Genomic DNA, 25,567 nt, shown 5'->3' with positions numbered 1-25,567 from the left:
GCATATTGTGTCACTGTGTAAGAAATTTTATGAACTGGAACAGCCATAGCAACAAACCAGCTAATGAGAACTGTTTTGATTAAGACACAGTATTGGCTGTGAGAGGCATGTGATCCAGCCTAAGTCTGGGTGTGTCTTAGTCTTCTCTGTGTTGCTTTTCTTCTGATCTCCAAGTTAAGAGTTGTTGATGTTCCCCAGAGCAGAATGAAACTGTATGTATCATTTTTCTATATATTTTATAGATAAAGTTTTTCTAAACTATGCCTCCTGCTCATGTGTGCTTATTTTTTGGGTTTATTTTTGTGCTGGAAAGCTATACATTCTAACAGGTTATGGGCCCAGATCCCAGCCAGCCCTTGCACACAGTTCAGACTGAAGAAAAAGATTGAGGCTCAACATGGAGCTGTCAAAATCTGAATTAAGAAAGAAAAAGGCTGCTCAGCTGGAGGCTTGCAGGATGGCTGATTTAAAGGAGAGCTCTCTGCCTCGATTGGGACAAAAGAATTATCTTATTTGGGCTGCAAAAATGGAATGCTTCCTGAAGGCTCAGGAGCTCTGGGATATTGTGATTAATCCACCCCAGGGGCAATTAGCAGCTGCAGATCAACGGAGGCATGATAAGGCATTGGCTTACATCATCTTAAATGTGGAAGATAAACAATTCTTAAATGTAGCTACCTTAAAAACTGCAAAAGAGGTTTGGCTGAAGCTGAGAAGTGTCCATGTGAGTGCTTCAGCATGCAATATAGTGCAATTATCGAGGCAATTGTGCAGAGCCGGGCTGCTGCCACATGAGAGCGTGGAAAAGCATTTGCTCCACATGCCGAAGCTGTTTGTTGAATTAGAACAGTGAGGAATGCATATTCTTGAATCTCAGAAGGTTCTGTTGGTACTAAATAGTCTTGATTAAACGTGGGCCATTGTTTCAGCCGTTTCTGAATGCAGACCAGAACAGGAATTAAGTATGGAAGGACTTAAAGCCTGTTTGATTTCAGAAGAACAGAAATGCCATTTTAGACAAAGCCACAAGGAGAAATTCCTGAGGTGGGGGTCCAAGGAGCAGAGAGAGCAATGCAGCAGACTGACTGTCTACAGAGATCAGATTATATCTCAGCAGAGAATTACCAAGAGGAAAGAATAGGAGATAAAGACATGCTTCATCTGTGGGGCTAAAACTCATTTAAAGAAAAACTGTTTACAAGGAAGAATAATAGCAAATGGATAGGCTGCTGTTGCAAAAGCAATAGCAGAGACAAATGGTTAATAGACAGTGGAGCTAGTCAAACAATTGTTAATAATTCTAAGTCAGTGGTGGCAAACCTATGGCATGCATGCCAGAGGCGGCATTCAGAGCCTTCTCTGTGGGCACACGCGCTGTTGTCCCAGCAGAGTTTGCCAGAGTAGTGAGCATGTGGCGTTTGGAAGTGACAGGGCAGGAAGTGAGTGAGCAAGCGGCGTTGGCCCCCTGGGGATGCCCCTGAGATGGTGAGGGACTGGCCCTGGCCACGCTCACCTAGTCTGCTGTGACCATTGCAGCCATGCCCACCCAGTGGGCCACGATCCCCCAGCCCCCTGAGGGCACCACAATGCTGATGCAGCCCTGGCACTTTGCGATAAATACGTGGGTTTTGGGTTGCAGTTTGGGCACTCGGCCTCTAAAAGGTTCTCCATCACTGTTCTAAGTTGTTTTCCAGATTGGATTCAACTGGAGGAGATGCAATGGCCTTAGCAAATGGCCAGAAGGCAAAAGTCATGGGAAAAGGTAGTGTGCTGATTCCATGTCTGGAAGAAAGGTTTAATAATGTATTATGTGTGCCTGAAATGGAGCATAATTTACTAAGTGTCTCCAGTCTTGATAAACAAGGGCTTGAAACCACATTTGTGGATGGGAAATGTCTCATAAAAAGAAATGGGAATGTATGTGCACAGGGCATAAAACAAGATAATCTTTATGTGTTGCAGGCACAAAAGATATAATGTGCCCTAACATTTGGTAATGTGGCATAACATGATTTATGCTTTCATCTCTTGCACAGAAAGCTTGGCCATGCCAGCTTCAGAATGTTGCAAAGGATGTCAGAGTTTGCAAAGGGATTAACCTTAAAAGGGCATAAGACATACTTAGACTGTGCAGTATGTAAATCATCGAAATCTAAGGTATTCCCAGTGAGCAAGAAGAGCACAAGGTAGACAACAAGGGTGCTAGAGCTGGTACATGCAGATTTAATAGGACCAATGCAAGCCAGCTTGGGAAGAGCAAGATATGCACTGGTCATTGTAGATGATTTCAGCAGATTTTGTTTCTGTTATTTGCTGCAGAAGTTCAAGCAATGGGTGTGCTAAACATAAAGAAGATATAGGCAACAGGTATGCCAGCTGCAAAGTGACGGATTCAGAATTCATGTCAGCAAGTTTTCAACAGTGGTTGGGACAACTAGGAATAAGACATAGATGGACAAATCCGTACACAGCAGCTGAGAATGGTGTGACTGAAAGACAAAATGGAGTCTTGCAGACCATGAAAGATTCACTGCTGGAGGATTCTGATCTGAGCAGGTTGTATGCAAATATGCAAATTATTTGGTCAATAGGCTGTGGAGTTCCTCTATCAATGATACTCCATATGCCTTGCTCTATGGGAGAAAGCCATCTCTAGCACATTTAAGGGTGTTTGGAACAAAGCATGGGTGCCTATTCCAAAGGCAATCAGGAGAAAAGGGCAACAGAAGGCTAGAAAGCTCAGGTTTATGGGCTATGAGCCTGGCTCAAAGAGCTATCGCTTTATTGATGGGAGCAGAAGTATAGTAATTTTCAGATCTGCTAGCTTTACAGAGCAGAATTGGGGCAAAATTGATGCCAATTCTGGGGATGATCCACTTAGTGACAGTGACTCACTTTGTGATGCTGTCAGCGTTCAGGGAGGAGAAGCTGAAAAACAGCAAGAAAAGGAGTCAGAAGAAGATGGTGACTCTGATGTGAAGCAGGAAAGGGTTGACAGTCAAGAGCAGTCAATCCCACTCAGGTCAGAGCGAAGGAACAAGGGGATTCTACCTGACAGGTATTCTGCTGAGAAAGTAAAGGTGTGTAATATGTGGTATGAGCCAAGAAACTATCACGATGTATTGGCACTACCCAAAGTGGAGCAAGTGAAGTGGAAAGAGGCCATGGACAAAGAAATGAAAATGTTCACCTCTAAGACTTTGCCACAAGCTGTAGGATGTAAATGGGTAAACAAAAAGAAATGTTACACAACAATGAAGTCCAATATAAGGTAACATTAGTGGCACAGGGATTTTCGCAGAAGAAAAATGTGCACTATGATGAGGTATTTGCACCAATGGTAAAAAGTGAAACTATAAAGTTGGCACTAGCATTGGCAATAGCATGTGGTCATAAAATTTGGCACTTTGATATAACCACAGCATTTCTCAATGCAGAGTTGGAGGAAGAAATTTACATGGTTCAAGCACCAGGGTATGAAAGTAAAAAGCCTGGCACTATGTATAAATTGAACAAGGCCATTTATGGGCTGAAGCAATCAGCCAGAAATTGGAACATCTGTTTAGATACAGCATTGAAGGATCTTGGGTTCAAGAGTTATAAGGCTGATGGTTGCATATATACTGCAAGTTTCCATGGTGGGGATTGCCAATTATTAGCATTGGTGAATGTTCTTTGCTTCATTGCAAAGATGTAGCACAGGTGAAGGAATTTGCTAATCAATTGGAGTAAAATTTGAGTTGAAAAGTCTGGCTGAAATACAAAACTATCTTGGTGTAGAGAAACAACAAAATGAGAAAGGTGGCTACGTTCTCAGTCATAGAAGGAAAATGAACAGCTGTTGGAGAGATACAACATGAAGGATTGTAATTCTGCTCCAATATCTATTAGCATAGATTTTCACAATACTTTGGGTGAGGACAAAAGTGATCAGGAGATATACTATATCAGTCAGCCATAGGAAGCCTGTTGTATCTATCACAGTGGTCCAGACCAGACATAGCTTGTGCAGTAAGCATCTTAAATTACTTTACTGCCTCACCAACGCAGTTGCATTGGATGGGTGTGAAGAGAATTCTCAGGTATTTGAAGAGAACGGTGAATTTGGGTCTTCAAATACAGATCTCTGAAGAGTTAAAGTTTTAATGTTATGTTAACAGTGATTATGCCAATGATGTGCAAACCAGAAAGTCCAATTCTGGGTTTGTGGTATTATTTGGAGGGATTTTAATTGGATGGAAGTCCAGAAAACAAACAACTGTAGCTATTTCTACTGCAGAGGCAGAATTTATTGCTCTCTCTGAACTTTGTTCAGAGGTAACCTGGTAGGTACAGCTGTTAAAGGATTTAAATATAGAAGTTAAAGAAGCTGTAACAGTATTTGAAGATAATGCTGCTTGCATTAAAATGGCAACAGGTGACAGAGTGAAAAGTAGAAGCAAGCATGTGGACATTAAGTATTGTAATGTCAGAGAAGCCATCAAAAGTAAACTAATTCGCTTGTTTCATTGTTCTTCAGATTACAATCTAGCAGATGTAATGACCAGGCCATTGGATGGAGTACACTGTGGGAAGAGTATTAAATTATTTGGTTTTATATCTATTCCAGTCATAAAGGGAGGAGTGTAATTTCTTCTGTGTAAGAAATTTTATGAACTGGAATAGCCATAGCAACAAACCAGCCAATGGGAACTATTTTTGATTAAGACACAGTATTGGCTGTGTGAGGCATGTGATCCAGCCTAGGTGTGGGCATGTCTTAGTCTTCTCTGTGTTTTTTTCTGATCCCCAAGTTAAGAATTGTTGATGTTCCCCAGAGTTGAATGAAACTGTATGTATCATGTTTATATATATTTTATAGATAAAGTTTTTCTAAACTATGCCTCCTGCTCATTTTGAATGTGTGCTTATTTTTCGGGCTTATTTTTGTGCTGGAAAGCTGTAAAATCTAACATGGATGTCAAACTCAATTTCATTGAGGGCCGCATCAGCACTGCGGTTGTCCTCGGGGGGGGGGCGGGTGTGTGTGGCCAGGGTGTGTGTGGCCTACTGGGTGGGCGTGGCCAGCTTTATATCATTCACGTCAAGCATAGGTGGCACCATGCTCAATAGTAGTAACTGTGAGAGGGACCTCGGAGTCCTAGTAGACAATCACTTAAATATGAGCCAGCAGTGTGCGGCAGCTGCCAAAAAGGCCAACACAGTGCTAGGCTGCATTAACAGAGGGATAGAATCAAGATCACGTGAAGTATTAATACCACTCTTCAATGCCTTGGTAAGGACACACTTGGAATACTGCATCCAGTTTTGGTCACCACGATGTAAAAAAGATGTTGAGACTCTAGAAAGAGTACAGAGAAGAGCAACAAAGATGATTAGGGGACTGGAGGCTAAAACATATAAGGAACGGTTGCGAGAATTGGGTATGTCTAGTTTAACGAAGAGAAGGACAAGGGGGACATGATAGCAGTATTCCAATATCTCAGGGGCTGCCATAAAGAAGAGGGAATTAAGCTATTTTCCAAAGCACCTGAAGGCAGGACAAGAAGCAACGGGTGGAAACTAATCAAGGATAGAAGCAACCTAGAACTAAGGAGAAACTTCCTGACAGTGAGAACAATTAATCAGTGGAACAGCTTGCCTCCAGAAGCAGTAAATGCTCCAACACTGGAAGTTTTTAAGAAGAGACTGGACAGCCATTTATCCGAAATGGTGTAGGGTTTCCTGCCCGAGCAGGGGGTTGGACTAGATGACCTCCAAGGTCCCTTCCAACTTTACTATTATTATTATTATTAAGAGTGCCTGTGGGGGCTTGGGCAGGAGTGGGACAGATCTGAGGCTCTCTGGCAGAAGAGGGTGGGACCAGGGGAAGGGCCAAGGCATGGTCCAATGGAGGAGTCTCACTGTTCATCTCAGGCCATGCAGGGGGGGGGTGGATGGTGGCGTGGGCTGCCCGGAGTCCTGGGCAGCAGAGGTCAAACACCAGTCTGGCCCTCATGCACCAGCGGGACCTAGCCCAGCCCCACTTCCTCAAGGGGGCACCCAGCTGCACTTACCTCCTCCTCAAGGCTGCTGCTGCTGTGCTTGCTCTCTTTACCCAGGTTGCTTATGATGGATATGAGGACAAAGGGTGACACCTCCCCAGCATGCACCCAGGGAGTAGGGACGACGTGGCAGGGGCTGGTTCCTCGCTGTTTCCAGATGGCCTTGTGGAGCTAAGACTGAATTCGTTTCAGCATAGATGGCCACCACAAAATTGTACATTGGCTCCTGGCCAGCCTGGGCCAGGGACAAGGCAGCAGGGGCCGTTCCCTCACTGTTTCCAGGATGGCTTCGTGGGCCACATGAAACCACTTCGCAGGCCGCATCCGGCCCCCGGGCCTTGTGTTTGACATGTCTGCTCTAACATATTGGTCCTAGACTAGTTGCCACTTTTTTTCCAATGTAATGTTTACTCTAAATGGCGCCCTTGCCACTTTTTTTTCAATGTAATGGCAGTATTTGCCCATGCCTTCTCCTGGTCTATTTTCCAATTTTGCAACCTATTCACAGCCCTGGAATTCCCAAATGGTTCTTTATCCACAAACTAGCCACTGCAGACTCTACTTAGTTTACAAGATCAGCCAAAGATGATTATTTGATGCCATCTGCAGAGATTCACCATTCACCAATTTTATATTTTATAATGAACAATACAGCTCAGGTAATTATAGTTTCTGAACAACCAAAGCTCAATGTTTGCAGACTTACATTTTAAAGACAAATTATATAACAGTTCCACTTTATGGAAATTTGCATGGAAAGTATAAATGTAAGAATATTTTTCAATATTAATTTATCTATTCCATTTTCTATTACAGTAACATATTTTTCAGTTATATAATAATCCCACTGCTAATTGTTCAGGTTCAACTTCATTTTAAGGCTATTTTTTTTACAGCTGAGCAGCGGAATTTCCTTGGCACACATAAATAGCTTTAGCTTATTTTTTATTAAAAATTTGTTTAAATCCAAGATTAAAAGTATCCTAGCCACAAACACTCTTTCCCCAACTAATGTTTTGAAATTAATAGATTAAGCAATACTGGATTTCTCTTTTTCATGATAAGCTCCAGTTTTTCAGATAAATCTATATAAGGGTAAATGGCAATAGAAATTGGGAAAAGAAAGGCTAATTATTAGAGCTGTGCTCCAAATCACAGTAAAACTTGAACCCAGATCAATTCAGGACCATTTTGGACAGATTTGTGTTCACTTAGTATATAGACAGCTCCAATTCATTATGTCTTAATTGCAAAAGATGCACAAAATTTTGTCCCCAATTTGCTGATACTATAGATAGATATATACATATTACAAAGATACATATTATAACACATTTTGACTGTGTGTACAACACCTTGGTGAAAATAGGATGTAGAAGGAATTCTGAAATCAGCAAGGTATTTGAAGATAACAGTAACACTAGGAGTCCAACAATTATTGATCACCCCAGTAGACAGAGTAGATTATGGGAATAAAATTAATTGGACAATACAAGACACTGGACAGAGTAGATTATGGGAATAAAATTAATTGGACAATACAAGACACTGACTAGAAAAACTGGAGGCAGGTTGGACTTTGCTGATGAAACTGTACTTAAAATAGGTTATCTGGAGCTAATGGGAATTTCTATTTAAATGTTAAAAGGAGAATATTCCTAGCAAAGACAGAACTGTTCTTTCTTCGGGAATAAGATTAGATGACTGGTCAATGCCCAGTAAGCCAAGATATTTCCAGAGCCTAATAGTTATCCTGCAGAGTGAGTTGAGTGGTTTCTGCACAATGCTACTTACTACAACAATATTTCATATTCATCCCAGTTCTTTTATCTGGTCACTGCAGCCTATGACATATCTTCAGATACTTCTGAATTAATGTCCTATAAAAATGTTTATAATCCAACTGTTTTGGTATGGAAAATGTTAGAACATTTTGAAGATCATCTGTTGTTTGGTTTACTATTACAGAAAGAAAATAGATAAATATCACAGTTTAATTGCCTTAATTAAATGGATGAAACCTAATAAATCCAGTATCCAGTATTATACAACAAAAATGACAATAATTTGTCAAATCTAACAACTGTCATCAATCAGAGCTGCTAACCAGAACTGTAATAATTAATGAGTTCTGGTTTTTTTACTGCAGCTTTTAATTCATGGTTGATTTGTAAACTCAATTTATTTTATTATGGTAGAATAAAGTAGATAGCTAAAAATATAGAATAATACCTAACTTCTTTTGATCCCTCACTTCCCTTCCTCCCCCCCAGTTATAAGAAAGCTACAGCATAAACTATAATATTAATTTTAGTGCAGGAAAGCCAAAAGTCTGGTTTACCTGATCCAAACCAGCATTAGCAACATGTATTTATATTTCCTATTTCTTAACTGCCCATCTCTCTCTCTGCTACCAAAATTTAGTGATAAAATGCCAAAAAGTAGTGTTATGTGATTTTCTATATTTTTAAAACCATTATAAGAAGTAAAACTATGTTATATTTTCCCACTTTGGTCACCCAGATCTTTCCAATTTATAAAAACTTTTAGAAAGACTCTAGGAATGAAGTCCAACTACTCTGGAAAGAATGGGATTTCTCAAAAACTCCAATTAAAATTTACCCCCAATTCCTATTGAAATAATTCCTGATATTTAAAGACAGCATAGATGCCAATTGTAAAGATGTTGTGTTTGCTGGCTGTTGGTAGTGGCCAAAACCAATTGTATACACCAGTTTAATCTGAAATGTAAAACACGTTACTGTTTACTGATGTCTCTAGATGAGGAAAAACACCTAGATGTGATGATGGATCCAGATAAAGCCCTCTTTCATGTAACTCCATATATAGCATTAGTAAGCTAGTGCAATTACTGTCTCCTTGTGCTGTTATGTCAGTTTATCTCACATGTGCTTGAGATGATTATTCAACCAAAAACATTATCAGCCATTTTCTCTTCTGCAGATGAGCTGATTCCAGATCACATATGACTACTTTATTCTTTCTATAAGTGTTTAATTTATTTGCCAAGATATATCTTTGTCTGATTTCTTGCATAAAGCATTCTTAAAACCATAGTGTAAGCAAAACAGCAGCCATTTTTTCCATTACTCTGATAGATCATCTGTTTATTTACAAATAACATAGATTTATCTAAAACTACCTGTCTTCCTTCCATTGCTCCTCGCATTTCCTTGAAAGTTGAACTGAATTCTCCAATGAAGTCATGCTTGCCATTGGAATCCCAGTCCCAGACTATGCACTGAAAGAGAAATATAAAAACTAAAAAATCCCAGAATTTTGATTAAAATAACAGAAACAACTCTTTTTTCATGGGGAAAAATGTCAGTTAAAGACTGTACAAACCATGTTCAAATTCTTAATATCCCCTCTACAATAAAATGAGAAATTTCTACCCTAAAATCCATGGTCATCTCAACAAAAGCCATCAACTAGACCAAGAGTCCTGCAATAACCTCAAACCTTAACTATGGTTTGTCAGGGCTAACAAGGCCATGGTATAAAGCAGATATTCTATCTATGTTTGGGAAGGGGTGTGCATCCCATTTCATATATATTAAAGCCACTCAGATTTTTTGGCTTTCATGCTGATCTAAAAAATTTGCAGCTGCTTTAGAGGAACCACTTGCTAAAGTAAACAAGACTTTTAGACAATGGCCTTTTTGTCAGGCTCATATGGGAACTTAAAAAATAATGATGGAGCTTTATGAAATAAGAATTCCAAAGAATGTTTTCTAATCATTAAAGTCATAAGTACCTTTTGGGGGATCTATCGTGCTCTGAATGGTTACTAACAACTGGCTGTTAAGTGAGGACCACCAGTAGTTTCTTCTTCCTTCAACTTAAATTCAGCTTTATTGTGGAAAATATTAAGGAAAGGATCCCCTGCTTCATTTTTTTCTGATACATACATGGTACATCAGAATTTTGGCATTATGCATTTTCATCCTATTGTGATTATTCATCTAATACTTGTTCCAATTGTACTTGTATCAGTAAAGATCCCCTTCTGCAACTTGAATATCCACAACTCTATGTCTTGATATGTACATTTTATTATAATGTACTGTACTTTCATTGTGGAATGCTTTCTAAACAGAAACTCAGATTTATTTTACTTTAATAGTGTCTTTAACCTGGTACAAAAAAAATTACTATCTCCTTAGGGAAAGGCACAAGCGAGAAAAATAAGATATTCAAAGGACTGATATTTAAAATTCTTTATAAAAATTTGCTTACATTTGACATTGAATACTTATGACTCATGCTATTAGACTGATTTTTTTTTCTCTTACTGCTTTCCTACTTCTAGTGCTACTGAGATAATGAAGACCCAGATTACAAAGGAGGTACCTACTAGCATATACAACTACCTTTCCAACAATACATATAGCCTATGAGGCAGAAGAGATTGTCATCTCTGTTCTGCATAGATGAGCAATGACCTTCAAGAGTTTCAGACTGTGATCTTTTCTTAGTGGTTTAAGGAACTGATTCTAAGATTTATTACATGTTGAGCAAGTACACTGTCACTGAACCATGATTCTGCACCATTACTTCTAAGCAGAGCAAATATTTTATGTAAGTGAGTGACAGAGCCAGACTTTTCTGGAAATTGTAAACTAAATGGTTTAATCCCCTATAGCTATGGTAAACTGGAGAACTACGGTAATAGCTGAGAGCCTGTTACACGCTCAGGATTTTGTACATTATTTTGTACAGTGTCTTCTACTCTTTCTTTACAAAAGAGGAAATGCATACCAAATAGCTTCAATCACAAAGCCTTTATTCCTTGATGAAGATACCTTTACATGATACACAACTGCCTTTGACTCCCTTTCTCATCCTACCACTTATAAAAACAAGTGCACAAAATTGCCACTTGCTGATTAAAGAAAAAGACAAAGGATCATGATTGTGCTAATGATCCATTCATTATCAGTCTTTCATTAGAATGTCAAAAAGTTGGTTCAAAAGAGAAAGGATTGTCTGAGGTTTGAATTTTAATTGGAGATCCCAAATTACATTTAAGACTGTCAAGGTTAACATGCTAAAGCTGATTTTTTTAAACTCCTAACTTTAGAGTAGTTCTTAGAACTTTAGAAAGCCGGATGATTTAGTACCAAAGTTCATGGACACAAGATACTAACATTATCTCAGAGTTGTTTGCACAACTGTAATTAGGAGAAAATTTTAGATGCATGATTGATGTCTGGTTAATATATATTAATTTATTGGTATATGGTATATGATATATTGATCACCCTGATCAATATACCATATATAGTCCTCTTGGCTGAGTGATCATGGTACATGCTACCATGTTAACCTTACCAGGTAGACCAAATAGGAAATACAACCTAAGAAAGCTACCGTAATTGTACTTTATTGTAAAGCTACAAGAACAGAATCTTGAAAGACTGAAAGTATAATTCCCCCACTGATTTCTTTACAGCCTGAGAAACTATAAAGAGTCCACTTTTGCCCAATATTCAGTTGCAGTTGCAGGCTATGATGTCTCTTATATGATCAGTCCCTAAGCAGAATTTTTTTGCTTGTCTCCCATGATAGCACTTGCTCCTGCATGAACAAAGTTTTGATCTTTTTTTAAAGCAAGTCAGGCATGCAACACATGCAAAAAGAAGCTAAATTTCAGTCATATTGCAGTGACTATCTTCTCATTTTGAGCCTCTTACAGATGCCCTTGGTAATATATTAATATTTTTATAAACAAAAAATCTTATTGTTAAGCCTGAACATGGCAGAAATCTTAGTGATACTGTAAATGGTATGGTTAAATAAGAACTCACTCAAGATACATTAACAAGTTGATTGTCTTCTGTCAGGATATAGTTCTCTTTCTCTCATTCATGGCAATTTAAATCAAATTCTTCTTCCTGCCTTTTCTGTGTTTCAAAAGACTCTGCCCTGTACTTCATGGTCTTTAAGTTAAATAGCTATTGGTTATTGACATAACAAGGGCTTTTTTTGTCATAGAACGCCCAGAACAGGGTTCCGGCACCTTTTTTTTTTTTTTTTTAACAAAAAAAGCACTGGAAATAACAGATGTCCCTTCCCTGAGAACTTAGCCTCTTTCTTTATACCACTCAAGATTGGAGCTTGTAGAATCTATAAACTGGAAGGAATTATTTCACCATCAAATCTATTATGTCACTGAGTGTGGGAATCCAAATTAAAGTATCTCAGAAAACTGACCAGTCTCTGCTTGAACTAAACCAGCAAAGGCAACTCCACCACATCCCTACATAATTGGCCTTGTCATTTAACTACTTCTACTCTGAAGATGCTTTCCATATATAACCAGAATCTATCTTCCTATAAATTAAAACCAATTATAAATTATGTAATTTAAGACAACTGTGAGTTAGAGGCTGTAGCCTTATCAAACCTTCAGAGTATAGTGGTTCTCAACCTTCCTAATGCCGCGACTCTTTAATACAGTTCCTCATGTTGTGGTGACACCCAACCATAAAATTATTTTCGTTGCTACTTCATAACTGTAATTTTGCTACTGTTATGAATTGTAATGTAAATATCTGATATGCAGGTTGTATTTTCATTGTTACGAATTGAACATAATTAAAGCATAGTGATTAATCACAAAAACAATATAGCAATGCTCGCTGGAGAAGCTTATTCTTCCTTGCTCAAAAATGTTGGGAGGGAGGGAAGGGAAAGGAAGGAAGGAAGATTGAAGGGGAAAGGAAGGAGATGGAGAAGGAAGGAGATTGAAGGGGAAAGGAAGGAGATGGAAGGAAGGAGATTGAAGGGGGAAAGAAAGAAGGAAGGAAGGAAGGAGAGGGAGATTAAAGGGGAAGGGATGGAGTTGGAGATGGAAGGAAGGAAGGAAGATTGAAGGGGAAAGGAAGGAGATGGAGAAAGAAGGAGATTGAAGGGGGAAGGAAGGAAGGAAAGTGTGAGAGATTGAAGGAAGGGATGGAGATGGAAGGAAGGAAGATTGAAGGGGAAAGGAAGGAGATGGAGAAGGAAGGAGATTGAAGGGGGAAGGAAGCAAGGAACGAAGGAAGGAAGGAAGGAAGGAAGGAAGGAAGGAAGGAAGGAAGGAAGGAAGGAAGGAGAGAGAGATTGAAGGGGAAGGGATGGAGATGGAGAAGGAAGGAGATTGAAGGGGGAAGGAAGGAAGGAAGGAAGGAAGGAAGGAAGGAAGGAAGGAAGGTGTGAGAGAGATTGAAGGGGAAGGGATGGAGATGGAAGGAAGGAAGATTGAAGGGGAAATGAAGGAGATGGAGAAGGAAGGAAATTGAAGGGGGAAGGCGCTGCCAAGGATGCACAAGGAGCTCTGCATAATTGCCTGGGGGGGAGGCTCTGGCAGAGAGCCTGATGGAGAGCCAAGCGGCAGCACCTCCGGGGCCTCGGAAGTCGCGTGGAGGATCTGCGCGCCTCGGAGCCGCCGGCTGCCCTCTCACACCTGCCAACCTGGAGCCCCCCATCCTCATCCCGGCACCTCTTGTCCACTCCCAGCCACCCCCCCGGGACCTGCCCGCCCCTCCAGCCATCGCAGCAGCGGGGTCGTGGGAGCCCCTTTCCATGCTGCGCAGCCCATTGCACGTGAGAGGGGTGCGGCCAGAGCACCAGCTCCCACTTGGAAGGCGCCGCTTCTCCCCTCCCGGCCTGGCCGACTGGCCTCCAACGCACATGCAGGCATCGCCGCAGCCTCGCCCTCTTCCCCACCCGCTGGCAGCTTTCGAGGCCCGGAGCCCAGCAAGCTGGGAAGGAGCTGTTCCTGCCTGGCAGCCCCACAGCCACGCCGGGTGCCAGAGGGCCGAGGCGGCTTTCGACGGAGAGGGAGGTGGGCTTGGCAGAGTGGGGGAGACTTCTGCGTGGTGCAAAGGGTGGTCGGGGGCAGAGTGCGGCCAGGCAACCAGGAGGCATGGAGACCGGCTCAGTGCCGCAGCTCAGCTCAGCCGGCAGCGGCGGCAGAGGTTTTCTTGCCCTTCTCCTTCCTCCTGCTGCCCCCAAAGAGGCAAGAGGGGTACCTGGGGGGGAGCAGTCGGGCTGGTGGAGGGGCTGGTGGGCTGCATGGCACCAGCCCCCACCATGGCTCTATTGATGGACGAAGACCAGGCCGGGCAGTGTGGGGGCAGCAGGGACAGTGGCAGCAGCAGCCGCTACTGCATCATCGGCGCTGCCAGGCCTGGTCCTCTGTCCATCAATGGAGCTGCAGTGGGGGCTGGTGCTGTGCAGCCCGCTAACCCGGCTGCTCTCCCCAGGCATCCCTCTTCCTCCCGACGCCCGCCCGAGCCGCCTTGGGGGCAGCAGGAGGAAGAAGAAGGATGAGAAAACCACTGCCACCATCCCCGCCACTCCCCCGCTGCCCGCCCTCGCCCTCTGCCCTCGTCCAGCCTGGCTGCTCCCCCCCAGGCACCTCTCTTGCCCTGGCACCTGCCTGAGCCACCTTGGGGGCAGTAGGAGGAAGAAGGGGAGGAGGAAGAGGATGGCAAGGAAGCCGCTGCCAGCGCTGGGCCCCAGGAGGCGGCTCTCCTCTCCTACCTTTGCTAAATCTCCTTCTTCTTTCCCGGCAGCCTGGACTCTGGCGCGCCTTCCTGGCCAGTGGGTCCAATGGTCGGGCTGGCTGGGGATCGCAGGGGCTGGTCTCCCTTGGGCCGCGGCTTGCGGGAGAGCTGGCCCGCTCAGCGGAGCCTCTAGCTGGCCGCTCCCAACAGGGATCCCAGGGCTTCCCCAGGCGGCTCCAAGGCCATGAGGCCCTGGGAGAAGTGCGGCCAGGGCCTCATGGCCTTGGAGCCGCCCGGGGAAGCCCCGGGATCCCTGTTGGGCACAGGACCAATCAGGAGCCCTGCAGGAGGCAAGTCCGCCTGAGAGAGAGAAAAGGGAAGCGAAAGTGCCTCTCTCTCTTTTTCTCTCTCTCTCTGCAAATGGCGGAGGAGGCCATGCGGAGATGGATGCGGAGCGGTGTCACGGTTCCTAAGACCATCAGAAATATGTCATTCGACCTCCAAAAGGGTCACGACCCACAGGTTGAGAACCGCTGGTATAGATGCATATAATTCATGCACAAAGATGCACTGGAGCCTGCAAAACAGGACTCCTCAGGAATAAAGCTTTACCTATAAAGAGGAATGTCCAATAAATAGCCTGACAGCTGCTAATTGCAACAGTGTTATCTCTGCTCAGAAAAATATGCAGATGAGGATAAGATTCTGTTAGTTCTGGATGAGGAGGCATAAAAACCATCAGACTCACAACTGGCAAATGAAAGAGAACTTAGCAGTGCTACTCAAAAGAAACAGTGGGTAAAGGTGCTTGGTTCTTGGTAGTCCAAGACCTAAACATTGCTGGCAAATGAAGGGAGTGAGAAATAAAGTGCAATGAACAATTGAGATTAAGATCTTGCATAAAGAAGGCCATGGTTTCTTACAACAAGCAATATTAGGAAGCCCAAGGGAAACATCTCAATTGTGACATTTAAATCTGCAATTTCTTACTTAGTTATATTCAGTACATATCTAGTATTGCCCTTATGTTACTGGATTACTTTTGGTGACTTTGGATTGCTTTTAGAACTCTTGTACTCATTTCTTCATCATGATGAACTGATTTTTTTTTTTGCTAGACCTTATTTACTTTGATCAATGCTTCATTCTCCCCAGTTCTGATTTATCATCTTTCCTACTCATAAACAAGACATGAAAAACTCAAAACCTTTGGCTTTAGAAATCTTCAGGTCTCAATGATAAATTTTGAAAACAACGATAAGCTGTTTGTTCCTGAATGTATACCTCTCAGTTTATCCTGTAGAGCAAATTATATATATATATTTTGTTACAACCAAACTAATGTTACATAGCTCCAAAGTTTGGCTTATGGTCACTCTCAAACACTCTCAGACTCTTTAGGCATGTGGCTCAGGTAACAGCCCCCCCCCCCGTTTTCTTCCTGGCTTGCTCAGTTAGTTGCAACTAAAGTAGACAAGAACCCAGGTCAACAGCCCTGGTCAATAGCCATGATAACAGCTGAAATAACTAGGAGTGCACATAAATCACTTTCCACAGAATACTAAGACACATCAGTTTGGGGGGAATATATGGAGATGCAATGAATTTAAAATAATAGCAACACTTTATTGATTACAATGTACATTTGCTCTTTGTCACATGCACATATACATTCAACTGCACTTACCCACATCCTTCTCAATTAGGCACTAGCTAGGGGAGTGGAAGCCACCAATTCTGGATCCAAAATAGTGAGTGGGTTTCAGCATCCCATTTTATCCCCCAATGTTCTTGCTTTCTTGATTAATCAGGATTGGGTTTTTCTAGGTGCTCAGATCCAACTTCCTTTGCCTAGTTCAGGTGACTTTTTTTTTCTTCCTCAAAAATGTGTTTCCTTTCTATCTTCCTTCCTAGTGGATTTTTTTATACAAGATTCTTGGCTTTTTGTCCTGTCTGCTTAAGTGCCTGCTTCATCTTTAATAATGGCATCTTCACACTAACCATACAAGCAAAAAACTATGCCTTTCATGAAATTAACCATACATAAGCAATATTTATGTAGGGGTAAATAACATTTACATTTTAAAAAAATAAATTCTCAGGCTCTCCTTTTGGGGCCTTATCACTGAAGATTAGATGGTCAGGTCTATAAACGACTAAGCAATGACTCTGGAAAGATTTTATGATTACAGAACAGTTCTCAGTAAAGAGATAAGTGCAAGCTCAGTTTAACCTGCATTTAAAGCAGAATCTGGGATTCTCTCAAATCTCTTGAAAGGCTGCTATCTGTATATAGAAGCTCACTATTGCAACCTCTGTCTCCACAGCGACTAAAATGCAAAGAGGCTTCTTGAAAACATTCAGTCTCTTATCTGAGAAATAGCTGGAATAAAAGAGTCAGCAAAGAAGGTTTGAATATAAAAGTATCTAGCTAAGATGCAGTCAGTTTGTTGGAAATAATATCCTAATCTGCTTCCATTTTTCTCTAGTTAACTTGACATCTTAGGATCCTGAAATTTCAGACTTTTCTTTTAATTTTATTTTCGAACTTTAGCTCTGCAGTGCTCTCTGCCTTTATATTCCGGACTTTCATGTGTTAATTTCTGTTTACTTTTTTGATTTTGTCTTTCATTTCTGATTTTATCTGCTTTGTTTTTGAGATCTCATAGGAATACATTCAGATTCATTGCACATTAATTGATCTCTCCTGCCATTCCTAATTCTGGTTGCTCTTTTTAAGAGAGCAGCAAAAAGAAGCTACTCTGAAAAGCTAAGGAATTAGTTCTCAACAAGTGAACCAGCAAACATGGAAAACTCTCAAAAATATCACTGGTTACAGCAAACCTCCTCTCCATGCTGAAGGAAATCGACAACTGGCAGATGACCTGAATGTATTTTACTGTAGGTTTGAGAAGAAATCACTGTCATCAATCTCCACCATCCCCATCTCAGATACACCAACAACAGCCACACCTCCTACAACTGACCTCATCCCCTTGGGCCCTCCATGTCTGGTAATCACAGAAAATGATGTGCAAGGTCTATTTCACAGACAAAAGCCTGAAAAAGCACCATGCCGAGACAACTCCTTCTTGTTTGAAAGCTTGTGCTGACCAACTGGCCCCCATCTTCACCTGCATACTTAATAAATCACTAGAGATATGCTATGTTCCTTTTTGCTTCAAATGCTCTACTATCATCCCAGTGCTGAAAAAACCCTCCATCAAAGAACTGAATGACTACAGACCAGTTGCTCTGACATCCATAGTTATGAAAATATTTGGAAGATTAGTGCTGGCCCACATGAAAACCATCCTGGATCCGCTGTTAGACCCTTGCCTACTGAGCAGATAGATCAGCAGATGATGGTATTAATATGGCTCTACACTACATCCTACAACATCCTGAATCTCCAAAGACCTATGCAAGGGTGCTTTTTGTAGATTTCACCTCAGCATTCAATACCATCATTCCAGATATTCTTCTCACTAAACTAAATCAGCTAGTTGTGCCTGATCACATCTGTAAATGGATCATAAGCTTTCTAACAGACAGGAAGCAGCAAGTGAAGCTAGGCAAAATCACATCAGATATCTGTACTATTAGCGCAGATTCCCCCCCCCCCAAGGCTGTGTGCTCTCTCCACTTCTCTCTCTATACCAATGACTGCATCTCAAAGGATCCCTCTGTTAAAGTACTGAAGTTTGCAGATGATACAATAGTGATTGGCCTCATTCGAGACAACAACGAATCTGCATACAAACAGGAGGTTGAACAATTAGCCTTGTGGTGTAGCTGGAACAATCTTGAACTAAACACACTTAAAACTGTAGAAATGATAGATTTTAGGAGAAACCCTACTATTCTACAACTTCTTACAATACTAGACAACACAGTATCAACAGTAGAGACTTTCAAGTTTCTAAGTTCTATAATATCTCAAGATTTAAAATGGACACCTAACATCAAAAATGTCATCAAAAAAGGACAACAAAGAACGTTCTTCCTGCACCAACTCAGAAAGCTCAGACTGCCCAAGGAGCTGCTGATACAGTTCTACAAAACAATTACTAAGTTTGTCATTTGCACCTCTATAACTGTCTGGTTTGGATCTGCAACCAAACAAGACAGACATAGACTTCAATGAATAGTTTGAATTGCAGAAAAAACAATTGCTACCAGCCTGCCTTTCATTGAGGACCTGTATACTGCACAATCAAGAAAGAGGGCTGTGAAAATATCAACAGACCCCTCACATCCTGGACAAAAACTATTTCAATGCTATAGGGCATTGCAAATCAGAACAACTAAACCCAAGGACAGTTTTTCCCCCATGCCGTCACTCTGCTTAACAACTAATTCCTACAATACTGTCAAACTACTTAGTAAAGCTGTATTACTATGATACTCCTTATCCTGCCTATCATCTTCTTATGACTATAGCTTTGTTGCTTGTATCTTACAATTTATATTGTTTTTAGTATCCTAGTATGATTTATGTTGTTTGCTTAGCTAGTATTCTATGACTATCACTAAGTGTTGCATCTTATGATTTATGATGATGTGTTGTATTTTACGATTTATGATGAATGTATTTTCATGTTGTTTATGATCATGATTATCACTATTACTTGTATGTACACTGAGGACGTATGCACCGGAGACAAATTCCTTGTGCGACCAATCACACTTGTTCAATAAAGAATTCTAATAAGATAAAAACAACATACAGTTTTGCCAATCTCAGAGCCAGTTGTCACCATCCTTTGCTTAGCAGTTACTGGGCTGAAAATGTGAGCAGTGGAATAGGAAATGAAATATAGCTTAATGATGGGCATTAGCCCTTAAAGTTTCTGTTTCCAAGATCTTTATGAATCTCCACTATACAAAAAGACAATTTGATTCCACTTTAAGCTACTAGTTAAACAAAAGTCATAAGGGGATGGACGGCCATTGGTGTTAAAAATTATACAGCACTACTTACATCACATGAGAATCTAGCCCTATGAATCAGTATTTTGTTATATTTTTCAAAAAAAGATATTGTTTCTACATCATAACAAAAGTGACGTATGCAAGATTGCTGCATTTGCAAACACTATGAGACCTTCTCTCAAGTGGTAAAGCTGCTAAACTGTCTCTTCAGTTTTCAGAATAATTATTTTCTATTTTATATCTTGCTCAGGTTACTAGTGATTTATGTCTTAAAATCCTTTTTTGTATATTGTATATTTTGTATATTTTCTATGGTTTTTATTCAGTAGGCACCTGATAACTCAAACACTAAATTCTGAATGAGGAATCATATCATTCAACATAATGACTCAGATCCTAACTAGGAACATTGAGTCTGATATCATGAACACTATACTAGGAATGAACTAGTAAAGGACCTTGAGTCATGAACCACTGCCTGATGGACAGAATAAGACTTCAAAGATACTGATTGAAAGCACAAATACTTGACAAATTAAATTGTGATTGCCCAAGATTCCTCAATCAATTTTATCCATTGTCTAAGACAACAGGCAAATCAAATCAGACAGACAGATCACCAGTAGTGCTATCAGTACTATAACAACTCCCAATAGAATTTAGCTTCCTTAGAGAGAATTCTCATTGACTGGACTCAAATATTCTCTAGTTTTATGTTCCCTGAATGGACTGGAAGGACCATTCTCAGAATTCCAAGAACATTTCCAAATTCCCAGCCAGTCCTACAGAATTCTAGGGGAGCTGATAGTTTTTTTAACTCTTTTTTTTTCTATAACAGAAGTAGCAAAAAATATAAGTGGGAAGTGCAAATAAATGCTGTATCAATCTCTAAGCCCCACAACTCTTTAGGCAATAAACAGAGAGTTCATATGTTGGCAGTGGATATGAATGAAGCCATCTGGATGGGTGAAGAAAAGACAAAAGGGATGGGTAGGTAGGCTAATAGTTCTCTTGCAAACATATTCAGGTCACACATGATAGTAAGTGGTGCTTTCTTTATTCATAGTTTACCATAATTGGGTAAACTGTCCTAATATATTTAATCCAGACCAAATTATATGATAAATTAGCATGATTGTGAGCCTCTTTGTCTGCCCCCACCAGGATTTTCTGGTGAAGGAACAGATTGTTCTTGACAGAGATTTAGACTGATTATGTACAGGAGGATTGCAAGAGAAAGTAGCAGTTTGTCTAGCTTTGCTTAATCTTTCTTGCTGGCTTATTTTCTCCTGTTTCTTACCAGACTATACATAGATATGGTTGCTCAGTAGAAGTGCTTCATGATGGATTGAATTTCTTACATTTAACTGAGTTTCTATAGGTTTTTTCCCCCTCTTATGGGTACTACTTCTCTTTTGGAAGAGTGCTCAATCAAGCTTTCAAAATTCCTCATGAGATTTGTGGGCAGACAATTTGGATGAATGTTTTCTCCAACAGAAGAAATACTGGTCTAGCAATTTTTCAAAATCAACAATCCTCCATGGTAACAAACACCATTACTAAAATGATCCTTGAGAAGAATTCCTTCATGAGACCTACCTTTGGGATTCACTTGAAGCCTCAGAAGCCAGGAAGACAACAGACCACTTGAGAGATTATTGTAATATGAAAGATAGGACAATTATGTATTCTGTTTGGTCTGCCCATAACAATCTCAAGGACAAATGTATCCCTTCCCATATATCATAATATCTTTGAAGGTTTCTTTTCCCTTGAAATAATTTCTTAAAGGCCTTATCTTTCACCAAATTGAAGGAGAACTCAAATAAAAGAATTCAGGATAATTATTTTTGTTATTAGTTCATGGAAACCATACAACACGGAAGTTACACAATGAAAGCAGAATAGCTGCACAAAGATTTGAATCCAGGTCTGGATGGGTTGTCTTCTAAGCTGAGTGCCATCATGCTATCCCATAGAGCAATATGTGTCACCACAATTCCCTGAGTGATATTGGCTTCCAGACTTCTAAGAAGCAGAACTGTCACTATCATTTAATTGGTATGTAATCTTTTCTAAAAGGTCTGTGCAGCCATAGATTTTAATTTAAGTTTCCCAAGGAACTTCTTCTCAGTATTAACTGTCATACCAGATAAAAGAAATTCAGCCAAAAAAGTGATTTTGACAAAACCATTGATAACAGACATATGGAAGATAAATCTAATAGTAAAGAGAACCAAGGAACAGGAAGGTTAATGGCATGTTGGGAGGAAAAGAAGCTTAGAGGCTTGGCCTTAAAAGAATCATTGTCAGAACTTGTTTAAAACTTGATGAAAATAGACTGAGATGGCAAAGAGTTGTTCAAGTAAAATGCAGAGGGTTTATGTCATGAGTATATATATATATATTTCCAAAATCCATATTGGAAAAACTTTAATAAATACCGAGCTTTCGTCGGAAAACTTCTGACATAGTCAGGGTTTGATGCTAGTCAATGGGAGAACAAATTAACACACACGTGTGTGTGTGTGTGTGTGTGTGTGTGTGTGTTTTCATAAATTTTCACAGGTACAGGTATGCAGGTCTTGGCGTATTTGGGTCTTTTCCCCTGTAAGATTGAGAGTATCTTGGCGACACTTCAACGAGGTCCCACTCATCATCTTCAGGCTGGGGTCTTCGGCTTCGTGCTTGTGTGAGCAAAGTGTGATCGGAGCTGCCATCTCTCTATAAATATTGGTGGGTGTGTGTGCAGTGCTGGCTTAGTTGCTGTAGGTGGGTTGGTTGGCTGTGTTAGAGTTATTGTTTGCGGATTGTTCGGCTGTTTTGTAACATCCTGAGTAGCTGAGGTGCCTGCGGTGTGCCCATTAGTCTTTTGTGTTGTAACGACCTGGGTAATGGGCTGTGTTGTAACATCCTGAGCTTTAGCGTTGTAACCTCCTGAGTTCGGTGATGTGATGTCCGGAGCAGAATACTGTGATGTAACATGCTGGGCTTTGGTTTGGCTCCGAGTTTGCGGTCTAGCTCTGTGTTCATGGCTTGTTTCTATTTGCTTTGTGTGGGGGTCGGAGGGGGGTGCAGCAGCTGGTGATGTCATTGTGGTTTGGCTTCTGGATGGTGGTTGCATTTCATCTGAGGGATGGGTTTGGGCTTGGGTTTGGGTCTGGTAAGGGTGAATGGTGATTCTTTGCCGGATCTCTTCACTGATGGGAGAGGTTTTTATTTTGGATTTGGTGGTTTTTTTCCAGGTAGGTGGTGGGGTTTGTGTTTAGAGATGTAAGCAGGGTCTTGAAGTAGGTTGGATAGTTTGACTTGATAGTCTGATGTGTTCATCACTACCGTGGCGTTACCTTTGTCTGCTGGGAGAATGATTATGTTGTTGTCTTTCCTCAGTTTGGTGAGTGCTTTTTGTTCTTCTTTATGTAAGTTGCATCTAGGTGAATTGTTGGAGAGGAGGATGTTGGTGACTTCAAGTCTGATTTTATTGGCTTCATCTGGGATGATTTTGGTTAGGATAGCTTCAACTCCGCATATGATGTTTTCAGTGGGGATGCATTTGGGGGAGACTGCAAAGTTGAATCCTTTGGAAAGGACATTGGTTTCTGCTGTGGTGAGGGTCCTGTTTGCTATGTTGTGTACTGTTCGTTTCATGAGTTGCTGTGGAGGGGGGTTGGGCTTTTGGCGTTTTTTTAGTTTGTGGAATTTGTTGGTGTGTATGTTTGTCTTGTGGGACAACCTAAATGCAACTTACATAAAGAATCATCCCCAGAGAGAAATCATCCAGATGCCCCAAGCTCTATGGCCTCCCCAAGATTCACAAAGAAGGAACACCATTTAGACCAATAGTCAGCTCCATAGGCTCACCTCTACAGAATCTTGCCAAATTTCTCGCCAAACAACTTCATCCCTACACAGAATCCATCTCCTCACACGTACAAACTCACTCCACTTCATAGAAACAATAAAAAAACAAAACCTACAACCCAGCAACCTACTCGTGCGCTTTGATGTCACATCCCTGTTCACCCAAGTGCCTATCAAAGAAGCCTTGACAGCTATCCAAAACAAATACAACCCCCCCAAGCACATCCTAGATCTGACCAACCACTGCCTAACCAACACATACTTCATCCACAATGGACAAAGATACAAACAGATAGAAGGAGCACCTATGGGATCACCCCTCTCACCCGTCATCGCAAACCTTTACATGGAACACTTTGAAACCAACGCCTTAGACAAATCTGAATAGAAACCCAAACTCTGGCTCAGACATGTAGATGACACTTTTGTAATTTGGCCACACGGGAAAGAAAAACTGGACAACTTCCTCAACAGCCTACACCCCAAAATACAATTCACGATGGAAATGGAAGCTAACAACCAACTCCCCTTTCTGGATGTCATAATCTACAAAAAACCCAATGGGTCCCTAGGACACACCATCTACCGGAAAAAAACACACACCAACCGCTACTTAAACACACAATCCCATCACCACCCTGCACAGATCAACTCCGTAGCCAAGACCTTCATCTCCAGAACCAAACGCCTAGCTGACAAAGACCACCTGAAAACTGACTTACACACTCTCATAAACATATTAATCTCTAACGGATTCCAAAGAAATACAATTATCAACCTAATCCAAAGGGAAACACCCCCCACAAACCGAGACATAGAACAGTACAACGACATCGCCCTCCTCCCCTACATCAAAGGCACCACAGATAAAATCAGCAAAATTCTCCACAAACACAATATCAAGACAGCCTTCGGCACCGATCAAAAAATAGCCAACATCTTAAGAAACCCCAAAGACATGATCCAGCTAGAAAACCAAGGAGTCTATGAAATACCATGCAAAATCTGCCCAGCCACATACATTGGACAAACTAATAGAAGAATAAATGCACGCATCGCAGAACACAAGAACACAGTCAGAAAAGAAGAAAAAACTTCCTCCCTCTTCCAGCACCTTAAAGCTACAGGACACGAAATTGATTTTGAAGGAACCAAACTAATCTCAAAAACTGTACACCACAACAAGAGAATAATTATGGAAGCCATCAAAATAGAGAAACACTCTCACAACATGAATAAACATGACAATACCTCCCACCTACCAGACATCTGGAAACTAGCCCTAATCAACAAATGAGTTCTAGCATGAAAACTGACTCTGGACCCAGAACAACACAGTATGCCACCACCATTCACCCTCACCAAACCCAAACCCAAGCCCAAACCCATCCCTCAGACAAAATGCAATCACCATCCAGAAGCCAAACCACGATAACATCACCAGCTGCTGCACCTCCCTCCGACTCCCACACAGAGCTAGACCGCAAACTCAGAGGCTAACCAAAGCCCGGCATGTTACATCACAGCCTTCTGCTCCAGACATCACATCACAGAACTCAGGAGGTTACAACGCTAAAGCTCAGGATGTTACAACACAGCCAACCACCCAGGATGTTGCAACACAGAACTCAGGATATCACTACACTAGATCTCAGGATGTTACCACACAGCCCATTACCCAGGTTGTTACAACACAAAAGACTAATGGACACACAACCAGCACCTCAGCTACTCAGGATGTTACAAAACAGCCGAACAATCCGCAAACAATAACTCCAACATAGCCAAGCAACCCACCTACAGCAACTAAGCCAGCACTCCACACACCCCCCACCAATATTTATAGAGAGACAGCAGCTCCAATCTTACTTGATAAAACAGTAAGATAAAACTATTATCTGATATGGCAAACAGTTAAAATCTGATCTTATCAGCATGTTCTGAAAAGTCACACTAAGTACTTTAATTTTCACACATTTCAGATTTCAAAATGACTGAAAGCTGATTTTAGCAATTTTGAGGATCTGATGGGTCAACTGCTTAAAAACCGCTATAGCATTTAAAGTATAGTATTTGGCAGAGTGAAAACCAGAGAGATAATAATCAAGTGAGTTGTATCAGATTCTGCAAATCCTGAAATTCTAGATGTATTGATTCTTAGTATTCTAATCATTGCCTACAATTTCCAAATCAAGGACAATTTGGAATTGG

At 41.1% G+C, this 25,567-nt stretch overlaps 1 protein-coding gene and 1 long non-coding RNA gene across 8 annotated transcripts in view; one reads left to right on the top strand and one right to left on the bottom strand.

The window, feature by feature from the left end:
- CPNE4 (copine 4) overlaps positions 1-25,567 on the bottom strand; it is a 241,192-nt gene that overhangs the window by 38,329 nt on the left and 177,296 nt on the right. For all 6 annotated transcript variants that reach the window (XM_039336215.1, XM_039336212.1, XM_039336214.1 and 3 more), the window contains one exon: positions 9,208-9,306. In XM_039336215.1, coding sequence (XP_039192149.1) covers positions 9,208-9,306 — 99 coding nt within the window. The remainder of the gene's footprint in view (positions 1-9,207; positions 9,307-25,567) is intronic.
- On the top strand, positions 6-4,912 carry LOC120304989. 2 transcript variants are annotated; one of them, XR_005555888.1, is made up of 3 exons: positions 6-212; positions 1,695-1,762; positions 2,320-4,912. It is a non-coding gene; the product is annotated as an uncharacterized LOC120304989 (long non-coding RNA). The 2 variants fall into 2 exon arrangements; XR_005555889.1 differs by having other exon boundaries at positions 1,684-1,762.

The sequence above is a fragment of the Crotalus tigris genome, unplaced genomic scaffold, assembly GCF_016545835.1.
Source record: "Crotalus tigris isolate CLP2741 ecotype Arizona unplaced genomic scaffold, ASM1654583v1 scf7180000017666.27876245, whole genome shotgun sequence".
In the NCBI taxonomy this organism is placed as follows: domain Eukaryota; kingdom Metazoa; phylum Chordata; class Lepidosauria; order Squamata; family Viperidae; genus Crotalus; species Crotalus tigris.
Note: the sequence above shows the minus strand (reverse complement) of the source record. Positions and strands in the feature narration are given on the sequence as shown.